Here is a 15994-nt window from a genome sequence, read left to right on the forward strand (position 1 = left end):
AACTGGTAGATCCCTTGGAAAGGAAAAAAATATCTTACTTGACAACTGGCCATGTGGTTTTGTGTCTGTAAAAAGAAAGGATCAACTGGAAAATGGCTGTTGGCAAACAGGTGGATTGTGGGGACCGAGGAGAATCTGTCACCGTGACCAGATTGTACAGAAGTGGTTCGCAGCTGGGGACAGTTTTGCCACTTAGGGAGCATCTGGTAGTGTCTGTAGAAACCATTGGTTGCCGTGACTGGAGGGCGTGCTATTGGCATCTACTGGGTAGAGGCCGAGGATGCTGCTACGTGCCCTACTATGCACAAGAAAGACCTGTGGAACAAAGAATGATCTGGTTCTAGATGTCACTATTGCTAAGGCTAGAAATCCTGTTGTAGAACGAAAGGAGAAGGAACTATCAGTGTATCTCTGGAAACCCTGGTATAGCACTGAAACACTCCTCATTGAAAATTGTGTGTGGGCTAAATGTTTTTCTCCAAAGGACTCGTCAGTTACCCAATGTATCTGGCATGTCTCAGGCTTGAGTACAAACTGTATTGAGGGGCACATGAGGTGTGTGCAAAGTGTAGTCTTGCTTGCTTGTTCCTGGCTTCTGTGAGGATTAATCTGTGTGTGTGTGTGTGTGTGTGTGTGCGCTTACTATGAGGACTGTCTTGTGAGGAAAACCGAGAGGAGTTCAGGCTGCCTGACTTTTGTAAGCATAACAATGAACATGGTGTTGTAAAAGATTGCCTGAGTTCTCCTTGGGAGAACTAAACCAGACCCACTGACTCGGCACCTGTCCCGGGGTCCATCTTTGCTCCTTGTGCAGAACAAGGGAAGTTAGAATAGCTTTGTCTCCCTAGAGTTTGCAGAGCTGTCTGCTCTAGCCACACTGCATATTTTGATCATGGGGGAGCCAGTCTTGACTATGATGGGCTTAGCTTCCAGCTGAAATAGGAGGAAGGTGATGTTTACAAGCATCAATGAGAGAGGGGGGAGGAACAGGTCACTCCTCCCCCAGTGCAATGATCTATGTAGAAATTGAGGCTAAAAAGAACTTGGCACTGATCAGTCCATCACATTTTTTTAATCGAGTACATATTAAGGCCAGCATTGTGTGCCGTCCTTGAGTATAAAGATGAATAGGAGAGATAGCCAAATGTAGAAAAATATGGGCAGTGCAATGATGGCATGATTGCGGAATGAGTGTGTAATAGGAGAAGGACCCAGCATGGTGATTAAGAGTGGATTCTGGTGCTCCACTGCCTGGGTCTACTGTGACGCTATTTACTTAACACATTTCTTATCTTTTCTGCCTCTCAGTTTCCTCATCTGTAAAATGAGAGAAAAACTGCTGTGAGGAGCAAGTGAGCTGATATATGTAAAGCATTTGAATAGTGCTAAACGTTCACTGTGGCTATCGTAACTCTGCACTAGTTCCCAGATCATAAGGAAGATGTGTGAGGTCCACGATGATTCCCCTTGGGCATAGGGGAAGAGGCATACTAGAGAAAAGGAAGCAACTTTTCTAGCTGAGTCTTGAAAGGTGAGCTAAGCAGGCAGACAAGGACAGCAATGGCATTATGAGCAAATGAAACAGTGTGTGTAAAGGCCCTGAGGCACATAAGAACAAGGTGTCCTAGAACGGCAGGTATCTTGTATTTGCTTGGATTATAGGTTGCATGTGGTGACTTTTGGCGATGTGACCATAAAAGCAAGCAGAGGCTGAATCCCAAAGGGTCTAATGTGCCTTGCTAAAGGGTGTTTGTATTAATATTAGGTAAGATACCTTTTGCAAGTGATTAAGTACCCACCTCAAAAGTGCTTGGTAAAAATGGCATTTAATGGCTACCATAACTGAAAAGTCCAAAGGAAGATGGGCTATAGGCATGCCTAGTATTTCAATGGTGACTCCTTTTATCTCCAACTCGACTTCATCTGTGGGTGATTCTGTCTGAAATGGTATTATACTCTGTAATGGTAAGATGGCTCATAGAGGCTCACAGACTCAAGTCCAACAGGAAAGAAGTCCCAGAAAAGTCTCATAGTCTCTGATTGAGTCACCAGGGCCACTTATTTTGGTGAGTGGAATGCTATGCTCTGATTGATCAGACCAGTGATTTAACATGGTGCAGGAGTCAATTCCATTTAGAAGCTCAAAGACTTAGCATGTAAAGGATGGTCCTTCAGAAGGAAATTATGTATGAATGTCAGAAAAGTGGTACGGAATGTGTACCAGATAGCAAAGCCTCCAAAAGTTCAAGGCCCCTTTCATACTGCGGGGATTGGAGGGCCATTGTTGGTCTGTAAGCTGTGGATTGACGTGACCATATTTGTATTTGTGGAGAATGGATTGAAGGGTTGCGGCTGGAGGCAAAGGGTCAGTTAGGAAGTTTTTTTTTACTAGTCTAGGGAAGTCATGATAGCATATGAAGGAAACCTTGGGTTTGGGGATGGAAAGATGCAAGGATTCAGAAATGTACATGTAAGAGAACCATCAAGAATTTCATACTGAAAAAATTCAGTGGGGAGGGGAAGAATGACATCTGGAATGTCCTTCGGTGTGACACTGGTGACAGGGTGGGTATGGATGTCACTGGCTGGAAATGGAGGTACAGAAGGCAAGAGGGAAGAAGGTATCAAACAACACGTTAGTCAGTTTCCGAAATATTTTTATGTCCATGATCTTTTTTTTCACAGAGTGGCAGGGAAGAAGTATATTTAGAGTTTATAGAATCTTTCGTTTTTCACCACAAACAACATCATTCACAATGATAAGTGACCTGGGAATGCCCTTTAGCAGGCACAGGTACAAAGAAACACACGTGTCCCGAAAGCGTGTTACACAGGCACACTCAAGCTCACTATGCACGTTTGTGTAGGTCTCACTTGTTGTTGCTGTTTTCGTTTTTTTTTTTTTTTGTTTTGCTCCTTTCCTCTCACCTGATTCTGACTAATGCATTCTTTCTGTGTTGTATCCATCTTTGCAAGTGACTCTAAATCCTTCTGAAACAAGATGTTATATAGTCAATAAATCTCTCTTAACACAAATTCATCACAAGTCAGCCCTTATGAAGAATGATTGGAATCTAAAAAATCAGAAGTTTTTAAACCAAAATCTGTCTTCTATTTTCTTTACACAAATACCCACAAATGTGGATATGTTGTATCTGTCGTTTTTTTTTTTTTTTAACGGAATAAAAGACAGCCATGTTTGCTTAAGGAGTTTTTCCTTTTAAAACCAAAATACCCTTTTGCTTCCTACTTAAGCTCTCTGATCCCCATCACCATCCCACCAGATATTTCAAAATAAAGTTCATCTCTGGGCCTAGAACCAGCTGAAGAAACATGCGTTTAAGAAAGCTACTCAAAATAGGCTTTGTAATGAAAGAAACATTTAAAAGATAAGTAAACAACGTCCAGAAAAAAAATGAATGCATTAATGGATCACGATCAGAAAAAGTTCTCAATTACACAACAACCTTGTAGCTCACGACTGTCTGCAATAACTCGTCCATCGCCAGTTTTTCCAGCACATCCCACTGTCTTCAAAGGGCCCATAGTTTCATGATCCCCAGATCAGCTTCTGCTCTTGGCTGTGTTTACCCTCTGTAGCCTGGCCTTCCAGGTTAAGCTGTTATCTAGAGGCAGGTGACTATCTCAAACGACCTTTGCTTTCTCTTCTTTGTATACTTTCATTGCCCTTAGCCTTCCAGACCTGTGTCCTGACTCAGATGGAGACCAACAAGTGGGCAGAGCAAGGCAGGCGGAAGAGGATGATGGGAGATAGGTCTGGAGATGACAGAAACGAGCATTTTCTTGTTTACAGCTGCTTGATCATGGCAAATGTCCTTGCTGATAAGGGCAGCGCCTGGCTCTGGGGCACACAGGGGCTCCAGGGTTCCTCATAAATGAAGTCCCCAATCATCACATTGGCATTTGAGGCTCTTCTGGGTCTCTGTTCTCACTTTCATGCTTTGTCCCCATTGTCACCGCTGTCCCCACTTTGGCTATTCCAAGTCCCACCTACCACTGAAGGACCAGAGGGTGGAGGAGATTTTCCCCAAGCCTCCTCTCTCACCGCTCAATTTTACACCTGCCCCCCTCAGTTTTTCTTCCAGACCATTGGTCTCTATGTCCAGTTTAGAACTTAGCATATTTTAGCCCGTTCGTTTCTAGAATTCTTGGTATTTTGTGTATGTGTACACATGTCATTTCCTTTCTTGTATCCTTAGACATTTAGTGGCAGGGGGCTGTGACATATTTACCTTGGTTTTCCTCTACCTTCACAGAACCCAGTTCGGTGACTCACACATAGGAGGCATTACAAACGTTTACTAAGTGAGTGAGCAAAGAGAGAAAGCATGGAAGAAAAATTAGAAGCCACCAAAAAGCCTGGGTGACTCAGTCAGTTAAGCGTTGGCTCTTGATTTTGGCTCAGGTCAAGATCTCATGGTTTGTGGGTTTGAATCCCATGTCAGACTCTGTGCTATCAGCACAGAGTCTGCTTGGGATTCTCTCTCTCCCTCTCTCTCTGCCCCTCCCCCCTTGCTCTCTCTCAAAAATAAATAAATAAACATTAAAAAAAGAAGCCACCAAAAAGAAAGTAAGGGAATCCTATCACTGTCAGTAGAAATCATGAAAAATCATGTGGAATCATGTCCCCCAGGGACAGCGGGACTGCAGGGACCATGAGGCTTGGAAGCGACAGTTATCTTCTCAGACGTCTGGTCTCTTTCCCTCCTCCTCCTGTTCACTGCCACCATTTCACTATAAATCAGTGCACATACGCTTCACTTTTATTTGGATTCAATACCTCGGAAATCCATGAGAAATAATGCTTCCCACCAATGTAAGGTAGTGTCCTCATTCGTGTGCAAGCTAAGAGGAATAATAATTGTCTTGGAAACCATCAAGCTAAACAAATTTAGGAGAATGACCTCTTGGCTGATCTCAGTACCTTGTTTCTCTTCATTTCCATTACCCTTCCCAGGTCCCCTTTATCTCTGGGCTTTCCACCCTTTTCTGATTGCGAATACCAGTGGTGTTTCGAGGATGGGATGGGGTAAATGCAGCTGCAGAATTCCTTGTTTCCTTTGTATCCCTCCCACTTCCTTAAACACACACAACTTAGCATGGTTAGTGTTTTTCCACGTGTGAAACCTTCTCTGGCCCCCGTTCCCAGGAAGAGCGGCTCCCATGTATGTCCAGCTTGGAGTCAGTCTGTTGGTCAGGTGCTCATCTCCCTGAATTGTGACAGCATGTTCCTCACACACCAGCCGTATGAAGGCACAGCTTTTGTCCAAACTCATGATCAGATCTGACCCAGCACCTCAGTGTCTGGCTCACACAGGCGTATTTAAGAGCTGTTGAGTGAATACAGATATGAGCACGAAGGAACGCATAACAACAAAAAAAGGAAAGTTATAACTTTCGCTTACTTGCAATCACTTAGTATCTCTTACCTTTAGTTTTTGACTTTTGAGAACTGTTAAAGACTCTGGGGTGTGATGATTCTCTTAAATAACAAGCAAAAGTGTAATTTTATGAAGATTTAATGAGACAATATCATTGCCAGCTGATTTTATCACTCAGGGAGTTTAACAGAAAATTTGTTAACATTGTCTTTAATTTGCTTAAATATTTATGAACATTGCTTTCAGGAGGATTCTTATCTGGGGTTATTGTTTCATATAATTCATCTTGGTGTGGTTTCAACCATTTGGTGGTTCATCTTGTTTTAATAGATTCTGCTAGAATTTTCTGTAAATGCTTTGGAATCTGAGTGGGAGTCTCTTTGGATCTCATTGCTGCTTCCTCCACCTTCCAAGGCCCCAGATTAAGTCAAAGTGTCTGCCACAAAAATCTTGGAACATTCAGGACGGCAGTCCTGATCACAGCTCGTCGTCTTCTGATATGGAATCTAGATAATCTGTGTCAACATACAGGAGAAATCCGGAGAACAAGCTGTCTGCCCAACCCGGGTCTGAGAAGAGGCCGTTCTGGTCGGTGAAGAAGATCTCCAGCCAGACTTCATCTTCTGGCTGCAGATAGATGACCGTGGACCCCGAAGCCACATCATGGTTCCCAGTGTTGGCATCAAAGGTCTTTATCCGGTACTGCCCGTTGTGCACCAGCCCGATTGCCAGATGCTTATTCGCCAATGTGATATCATAAGAAAAGTAATAGATCCCTGGGAAGGCACAGATGAACTTGCCTGTTGCAGGATTGTAGTGCTCTCCCTCATTGAAGAGGACCTTGTTAAATATAATCGGTAGCCTTTCTTCTGGGTAGCTGGTTGTGATGCCAACAGAAAAGGCGGATTTGAGCACGATGCTTCCACATCTGCAAACTCCAGGCAACCCTGGATCCCCTTGCTCTCCTCTGTCCCCCTTTGCTCCAGGAGGCCCAGCTGGACCTACTTCTCCTTTTTCTCCCTCTGGTCCAATGGGTCCTTTCTTCCCAGTCTCTCCTTGGTCCCCCTTCTCTCCAGCAAGGCCCAGTGGTCCAGTCTTACCTCTCAAACCTTTAAAAAGAGTTTACAGTTTATTTAATAGTTCCTCTAGATAGACAGTCACAAACAGCATGTCCACACAGTGCCAGCACACCCTAAATTCGTCTCTCCAGCCAACTTTCAATGGGACACTACTAAATACTGATGCATCTCTTAAAAACAATCACTGATGCATTAAAATACAAATAGAAGATTTTCATCAGAATTTCAGGTGAATTTTCCTGAGTATATGAAAAATCATTTAAGTGCTATTTTGGTGATGGATCATCTGCAACTAAATCAGTCACATACAGTATTTGTCACCACAGGAGAAATTCAATTGAGCATAATGATATTTTCCAGAGTGGGGTCATGGGAGCAGACAGAGCCAGATGAATCCTTAGAGGTTATTTAGTCTCATGTCCCGCCCTACTTCTATTAGTTTTAATAATAAAATAATTAATCAAAATTAGATGAGCTCATATGTATTCAACATTTACTATGTACCAGGGACAGCATTCTATTGACAGGCATTGGCTTCTTTAGGACTTGCAACAACTTTATGAGTTAGGAATTATTACTTCCATTGCAGATGGGGAGACTGAGCTACAGAGAAGTTGGTTTGCTCAAGGGAACAAAGCTAGTACGTGATGGATCTGTGATCTGAACTCATGCCTGCCTGACTCTGGAGCCTGAGCATCTCCCCAGGGCAGCAGCTCGAGTATAAAGAGCACCTGCCACATAGTGAGGGTTCAATATGCTACAATAACTGAAAAATAGTGATGCCACCGCTATGCAGTAGCTCTTTTTTGGAGGAGAAAATCGAATCCCAGAGAGGTGGAGAAACTGGCTTCTGTAGCAAGCTAGGACTGGAATCCAAGTCTTAGTGTAATGATGCTTCCCCTCCATCAAAGTGCCTCTTACCTTTGGGGCTGGAATCAAGAATCCTAAATTCTGTTTGGCTCTGCAGCTAAATGGTTGTATCATTTTAGGCAAGTCCCTTAATTTCTCTGGGTCTCCTTATATATAGAAAAGACATAATATCTGTGAAAGGATTTCAACAAATTCAAAATCACCACAGTGAAATATTTTCTGTTTGTCCAAATCTTTACATCTACAGATCAACCAAAGGCTAAATGCAGAGAACTTGTGATCGTCGGTTGAAAGGGATAAGCAACATCTATTTAATTTTTAAACCATATATATAATAACAGTGACTTAATAGCATAAAAATGCCCTTTAATTTTTATGGTCAAATCCGTTCCATAGATAGTGCTTGTATAATGATACACCCTCAAAAATATCCAAATTATAGGAAATTCATGAAGGACTTTTGTAGTCAGGGAAAATATATTATGGATATACTGTGTACTTTCACTCTTAACTATGTATTTGCTTTCAGGAACTTTATTAAGTTGAACATTTTTATCTTGATAGTGCTTTGGTACCTTTTATTTGAAAATTACATGCACACCAGTATATGAGTTTAATTAATTTTCAGTTTGGCAAATTTAGGCACGAAATGTTCTGGATAATGAAAATTTTAGAATGAATGCTTTACTCTTAAAACATCCAGTATTTTGTTTTAATAGTTTTGGAAAGAGGTTGTTTAACAATTTATGATGCACCAAAGATTTTAATAATGAACGAAACCCCTTTTTTTGGTGACTGGGATCAGTATCGTTACCGATCACAGAACTGTCCTAAAGCTCTGGATGGCTTTTGTTGTGAAGTTGAAATTCCCCTGGTCCTGGCCAGAATATGCTCTGGTATTGATTTCTTGAAATAAGGCCATAATAGTGTGATCTTTCAATGTTTGCTTCTTTCTGGTAGAAATAAAATATGAATACAATTTTATGTTAAATTTACTTTTGAATCAAGGACCACAAATTCTAAATTGTTATTTTTATCTTCAATAGGAGCTTAACTTTTGCTGTCTTCATGGATGAAGGTCATGAGTGACCTTGGATGTATAATAGAAAAACTTTTTGGCATCAGCAACAATTTTGACTATTAAATTTCATTATGTACTCTAATCCTCCTGTCTCTATGACTTTGGGCAAGTCACTTGTCTGTGTTTCAAATGCTTCAATATGAAGAACTGGATTTAAATCCACTCTAAACCTAGTGAGAAAAGCAGTCAACAGTGGCTCAGCAGACCAGCAAACTTTAGTTCATCCATGGATTCATTATGTGAATTTGAAGAAGGGGCTTCATCTCTCTGACTTGTTTCTCAGTCCTTGAAATGAAGGTGTTGGACTAGGTTGCTTAAGGACTCATCCTATTGAAAATTCTTTGAGACAAAACCACAAATGCAATTTTACAATGCTAGCCATGGAAAGATCTTTACCATCTCAGTGTTTGGGTTTCTATAGTTATTGAATTAGAAAATCAGAGGTGAGCTGTAGTAACTTGAAGTAATTCTTCCTATTTGCATGAAGGGTTTTCACCTGTGCTAATGGCCAATTAATGAATAATGGAAAGAAGGGATAAATCAGTCTCCCTCTTCCTATTTAGTTAGACATATGATTACGTAGAGGGAGAATTATGGAGTACTGGTTAGTCTATGTTTAGGTACTAACACTTGGAGAGAAAGGATTTCTTAGTTCTCCATGAAATGGGCTTACAAAGATTTCTTCTTCAGTGTTATTTTTTTCTCCCATCCATCCATCCATCCATCCATCCATCCATCCATCCCAGGGTTTGTGTGTGCATGCATACATACATCTAAACTGTGTAATATTGATTGATCATCTACTACATGCTAGGCACTATGCTAGGGACTGAGTGGGACATTGATATGAATGACACCTATTTCACCCTCAAGTTAGCTGTTACTACATATTACACTGTGATCTGCAAATATGGGTCATAGCTAAGTTCATGAATATCCAAAGCCATATAAGAAACTAGAGTGATTGGTTTCATGAGGTGATTCCAGTGCTATCTGAAGATATTTATATGGATGTGCATTCAGATTAAATTAAATGGTACTATTCTGCTACAACAGTAATTATGACAGACCAGTGAAGGAGACATATTTTTAATAGAAAGTTTCTAATTCAGTATGATAAGCTCTGTATTTGTAATTTAAGGTAGAGAAGTTGAGCAAAAATATGCTTGATTCTGCTTGTGCTTGGTTGGGATGGATGTGGTGGGGAATGTTACCAAGGGCACATGAAGGAGAAGACATTCGTGGTGTCATTAAAGGGGAAAGAAGAATCAAAGACTACTAGCCATGTTGTGCCCAGTTTCAGATGCATTAACAGCTTATCCCCAAAACACCAGGGCTCTGTTACTGTTGTTTGTAAATAAGGTGTGTTTTTCTTCATTGATCACAAAGGCATTCCTACCTTTCTTAGATGTTCTAAATCCTTATGTGTGTATGTGTGCATATTGGATTTAAATAATCTCAGGTTCGCAAAGTCATTTTATTTCCAAATCTCAATTTTTCCATTGTAACACAATTATTGCTGATTATAATGTTTTCTAATAGGCTTATGATAAACATTAAGTATTAAATGTAAAATTCCCGATGTAGTAAGTTCTTAATAAATGGCTATGATAATGATGATGATGATGATGATGATGATGATGATGAATATTGTAATTATATGTTTCTATATTGGCCTTCCACACCCAAATGTTTATCAAGGCAATGTCTTATTCATGTTTGTGTTCTTTTTGTCTAGAACAGTAATATCAACCAGGGACAATTTTACACTGCCCACCAAGGAATAGTTGGCAATGTCTGGAGACATTTTTGTTGTCATAGTTGGTGGGGGTGCCACTGGCAGCTAGTCGGATGCTGCTAAATGTCCTCTAATGCATAGGATATCCATCCCACAGTAAATAATTATTTGGCCTGAAATATCATTAGGATAGAGGTTGAAAAACACTGGTCTGGAATAATACTGGATAACAACAGGTACACAAGAAGCTTGTTGAAGGACAATGCTTGGGTGTACCCATGAATACGGAGGTGTAGCTGACCTCATATGGTTAACCTTGTAATAATTATGAACAATTCAATTTAATCTGAATGCATATCCACATACTTTTATATTTAAAAAATGTTTTTTTACATTTATTTATTTTTGAGAGACAGAGCACAAGTGGGGGAGGGGCAGAGAGAGAAGGAGACACAGAATCGGAAGCGGACTCCAGGCTCTGAGTGGCCAGCACTGAGCCACTCGGTGGCTCGGTTCGAGCCACCGAGTTCGACGCGGGGCTCGAACTCACGAACCATGATATCATGACCTGAGCCGAAGTCGGATGCCCAACTGACTGAGCCACCCAGGCGCCCCTCTACATACTTATATTTTTAAAGATTTTATTTTTTAAGTAATCTTTACACCCAATGTGGGGCTCAAACTCACAACCCTGAGATCAAGAGTCTCATGCTCCACCAAGTGAGCCAGCCAGGCACCTCTCCACATGTGTATTTTTAAATGATAGCAGAACTACTTAATGAAACTGAGCGCCCATTTCGAGTTTATTACATGAGTTTGGATATTCAGCAAGTTAGCTATGACTCATGTTTGCAGATCACTGTGTGATATGTAATAAGAACTAACATTTACTGAGTGTTTACCAGATGGCAGTTACCCTACTGAGTGTTTTCCGTGTATTATTGTATTATTAACTGTCACAATCACCCTTACTACAAATGAGGAAACTGAGGCTTCAAGCGGTTATTGGTCCAAGGATACTAGGTTAGTAATTGAAGGAGCCGAGATCTAAGCCTCAATCAGACTGACTCCAATACATGCTTGTGGAAGCACTACATTATTGCTTCCAGACACAGTAAAGAAACTAAAAGGGTTGGTCGTATGTAGCGACGGTCCTGTTACTATTACAGGATTTCAAGGCTCTTCGTGATCATGACACAGCGGTAAGTTGTAGTCATAGGTGTCACCATAGATTAAGATGTAAGCTCCAAATTAAAGGTTCTTTATCTGATGTTGAACCTTTACCTAAAGGTTTTTAATCTAATATTGAACAATATTCACACATTCGGTAGCTACTGATTTTCCAAGTATTTTCTGCAGGACAAATTCAGAAATGAATTATTATCCAGTAACTTGCATGTATATTATGCTGCTATTTCACGTAACACCAGTAAATCAGGGGCAATGACTAGATAGAGACATGTTTCTTAGACTAATTGACTTTTCTCTTCCTGTCTTTTGTCTTAGCCTTTACACTCGGAAACTTGTTTTTAAAGATTGATGCCACATCGCTTCCTCTTTTAGAGTTAACCCAGCTTCTCTAGAATTTCAATTCGGTTTACTCTGAAGGATTGCAGAGTCTGGCAATCTTCCTGGGCCAATTTATTTGTGGGGGGGAAAAAAGTAAACATTCCTGAAGTAGTAGGGAGCAATTGTGTTGCTGTTAAGGGTGATACGAATGTACTTTTCTAGCTGGGACAAGACAGGAGGGAAAGAGATGAGCTATGAACGGTGGGCTAAACAGTGCTATTGCCATTTCATCTGTGAAAAATAAAACCTAGAAGTCCTTTATGCAGCTTTGCTCAGGATATTTAGTACAGGTCAGGATGGCATCTGTGCTTTTGGCTCCTAATTCCTGCCTCTGCTTCGTCTGTCCATTTCTCTTCCTTGTCCATCTGTCTGTCTATCCATCCATGCCCTCGCACATCCAGCCATTGCCTGCTAGCTATAACAGCCCCGTGGCCACGGGCATCAGTGTTTGAGTCCAGCTCTGCCGGTCACTAGCAGTGAACTTCCGTCTTCAGTAATCAATTTAACCATGTTATTGCTCTGTGTTCTCATCTGTAAAATGGGATAACCAAAAGAGTTGTCATTGCCATCAAATAAGGTGTAGGTAAAGAGTTCAGAGCGGTATCTAAAGCACAGTAAGGGCTCAACACATTGTTATGATTGAGGAAGGTGAAATAGAGAAGGGATTTCAGGAGCAATTCCCATTAGAAAAGGCAACAGAGAAAGGAAGCGGTTTAAGGCGGGGGAGGGTGGGTGGGTGAACGAGGGGTGTTTCATGGCACTTCATCGTTCATTACCTGCAGCCCCCTTTTCACCTTTCTCTCCTTTCCTGCCGTCTCTACCATCTCGTCCTGGAAGGCCGATCCGACCATGGGGCCCCGGGGAACCATTCGCTCCAGGGGGTCCCGGAGGTCCAGGTAAGCCAGGGATGCTACAGATATATCTTGGGGAGTAGCTCTCTCCTTTGAACTGATTACCCCGAGGCTGTCCACTGGCACAAATGGCAAAACTTGTAACATAGAGCAAGATAAACATCTTTGGCTCTGGAAAAGAAACACAGGGACATAAATCCACCCTCTCAGGTGGTAGTTTTGGCACAAATGAACATGAGGGCGGGCATTGGCAACCGCGTACTTCAGCGCTCGCCTCTCCACGCATGTATAAAACCTCAGTTACCTCTCGTAATTCCATTGGAAACTATTAACACATTACTGATGGAGGGTTCTCAGTGTCCCACACAAGGGTTGGTGGAGATGAAGGGTTAAAAAAAATTCAAAATAAAGCCACTTGTTGCATTTTTTTTTCCTGTTGGCTCGATGATGGACTTTGAAAAATGATGGTTTCTTCTTGCAGAAATAATGCATTATTTTTAGAAAATTAGAAATGCAAACGAATAAGGTAAACATCAACAATATTCCCACCACTAGAGATAATTATTCTTTACATTTTGATACAGACATCCTTCCGGTCTTTCTGTCTATGCTGTGGAGGAAAATGATATTATGCCCCTCCTGTATGTCTCCAACTTTTTTTTCCCTTTACAATACATCATGAACATCCTCCCATGTCAAAAATTATTCTTAACATTAAAAAAATGTTGCATTTTCTGTACTATTCTTTGTGTATACAATTCTCCATTGTAGATATTTCCTTCCAGTTTTCTGCCAATATAAACACTATGCTAGGCATCCTTATATCTAGTCTTGGCATGCATCCATGGTCATTTTCTTAGAATTTGTGGGTTTTTTTTAAGCGGGAGAAAAGAAGTGGCATTTTCAGGAAAACCATGTTTTTCACTTGATAATCATGTGTAAAACCAATTAGTGTTAATTGGAGTACTGTGTATGTCCTAAGGAGGGGGGGGGGGGCTCAAACTTTAATTTAAAATCTGCAGAATACAATGCCCTAGTGAACCATTAAGCTGTTAGCACCAGGGCTCAATTAAAGAGCTGAGTGAAATTAAACCATGCATGGTGTCACATGTGCCTAGGGAGGCAGACAACAGGTCTCTTTAGTTGTGGTCTAATAGGACTTGGTTTTTCCCTCCACAAACAGGATCCTGAGAATGACGGATCATTTATTAGCATGACGTTTGGCATATAAACTGAGCGGTGGGCCATATGGGCTGGGACACCTGACTTTCTAGGCTAAATGGTCCCTAGGATTAGCAGCTTCTTGGATGGGAGAATGTATGCACGTGGTTTTAGGGCAGTGCAAATGAATAGTTTTGGGGTAGTTGGACCTGTGCTTTAATAAGAAATCTCAACATCGCTTGACGTATATGCCTGGCATGTACCCGCCCAAAGGAAATAATCATGAAATGTAAAAAAAGCAATCGGATGGGGCTTCCTTGCTTTCTTACAGCCACATCAGAAAATTAACCAGGCGCGCTGTACCAGTTTTATGATACCCATGGGGAAATTGCAACATCTTGGAATTAGACCTAGAAATTTGCCAGAGCATAGGAATGACAAATTGAGAAAAACACAGCGTGCACATGTGATTCAAAATAAGTCTATTCCTAGAAATCTTATTAGTGAGAAACTGAAGCAACTTACCCAGATATAGGCCCTGTATCCTTCACCAAATCTCCACGTCACCAGTGTCTCTCCCCACCGTTCTCCCTCCCCCACATCCAGGAGAACATTTTTGCTGTGCACTGTCTGCTTATAATAGAGCACAAATTCAACATTACTGATTCCATTGCTCAACTGGGATGAAGGCACTTTCTGAAAAGCCCGGTGGATCTGATAAAGATACCAGCCTTTTCAAAGGTGTCCCAGATGATAGAAAATGAAAGAACATTCTATCCATACCTCTGCCACAGTTAAAACAAAACTGTGATGATGAAATTGCTAGCTTTTTTGTGTGTAAAAAATGGATGAGAGGAGGCTTTGAGAAAGAATTTGAAAGAATAGAACATGTTCATAGGAGATACTCATAAAAGTTTAAATGTTTAAATGTTTAAAGAGACATGGGATGGCATCCTATAGCTGAGACCAGGACTTGATTCTAAGATGAACTTGAAATTACTTGGAGAGAAGGCGCTGTGGGAAGTGGCTTCTCAGACATTACGATGGAGAAGCTGAAAACACAAACACGCCAATAGTCAGGGATCAGTCTACAAAGAAGCTTGGGGTAAGGCTCCAGGTTATGGTGAATAGAAAAAGCAGAAATTCTAAACATGTGCTTGGAAGAAAGGATATTAATATTTCCAATAGCCAGGCAAAAAGGTGCTCAAAGGAGGTAAAAACTTAATACAATTGAAACAGATGCATTCATGTTGTATGGAAACCAATTTTACAATAAATTTCATATATTGGAAAAAAAAAAAAGAAAATAATGAAAGAGCCAAAAAAAAAAAAAAAAAAAAAAAAAGAAACAGATGCATTCATTGAACAAATGGTTTGCCTTTCATTGACAAATGCATTAGAATATTGTCTGTATGGTAGTCTAAATGCCGGAAGCATCCCCAATTAGAAGTTTTGAAAGGCTCTCAAAATGATTATCCATTAAGAGTCCTCATCAGAATCGAGGAACAATGTGTTGTGCTGCCTGACACATAATGACAGAGTGGTGGTAACTGGCCACTTGAGTCTCGGGACTCAGTTTATTAGGATGACAAAGGAGTGTGGGTTATAATAGAAAACTACAGTGTCATCACCCTGCCATGTTTCCTCACTTTACTTAAAAGCCAAAAGTCTCATGGTACATGGTTCAAGGGTCTACTGGATTGGGCACCCACCCTCCTTACTTCCCTAACTTCATCCTCCGCTACTCTCTCTCCCTCTCTCCAGCTCCAGTCTCTCAGGATGCCTTGGTGTCTCCCAAAGACACCAGGAATGTTCTGCCTTAGGGCCTTCATGCTGTCTCTTCCCTCTGTCTTCTCTTCCCCATGTTGTCTACATGTCTCACTCACTCATCTCCCTCTTTGAGTCTTTGCTCAAATGCCAACCTCTCCCTGAAGCCAATTCTTACACTGTATTTAACATTGCCATCTGCCATCTCATACCCCCACCCCCTCCTTCTGCTCTATTGTTTTCTATTCTTTGTACCCACCATCTTCTAACTCACTAGATTATTATTACCTTTATTATGATTTAAAAATATGGTATATCTCCATCTGATGGAACGTAAGGGATGAGGGCATACAGCAGGGATCTTTGTCTTAGTCATTGATTTCTACAACCATCTAGAACAGTGTTTGGCATAAAAAACTCACGCTGTGGACAGAGAAGTTTTTTTTTTTGTTTGTTTTTTTGGGTTTTTTTTGGCA

At 41.0% G+C, this 15994-nt stretch overlaps 1 protein-coding gene across 4 annotated transcripts in view; it reads right to left on the reverse strand.

Moving 5' to 3' along the window:
• Nucleotides 1-4547: 4547 nt before the first annotated feature.
• Nucleotides 4548-15994, reverse strand: part of C1QTNF7 (C1q and TNF related 7) — a 107946-nt gene continuing 96499 nt past the window's right edge. For all 4 annotated transcript variants that reach the window (XM_042936862.1, XM_042936863.1, XM_042936864.1 and 1 more), the window contains 2 exons: nucleotides 12516-12761; nucleotides 4548-6511 (listed from right to left, as the gene is read on the reverse strand). In XM_042936862.1, the coding sequence (XP_042792796.1) occupies nucleotides 5880-6511; nucleotides 12516-12761 (878 nt within the window). In that variant the 3' untranslated portion in view covers nucleotides 4548-5879. The remainder of the gene's footprint in view (nucleotides 6512-12515; nucleotides 12762-15994) is intronic.

Source organism: Panthera leo, chromosome B1, assembly GCF_018350215.1.
Source record: "Panthera leo isolate Ple1 chromosome B1, P.leo_Ple1_pat1.1, whole genome shotgun sequence".
Lineage (NCBI taxonomy): Eukaryota > Metazoa > Chordata > Mammalia > Carnivora > Felidae > Panthera > Panthera leo.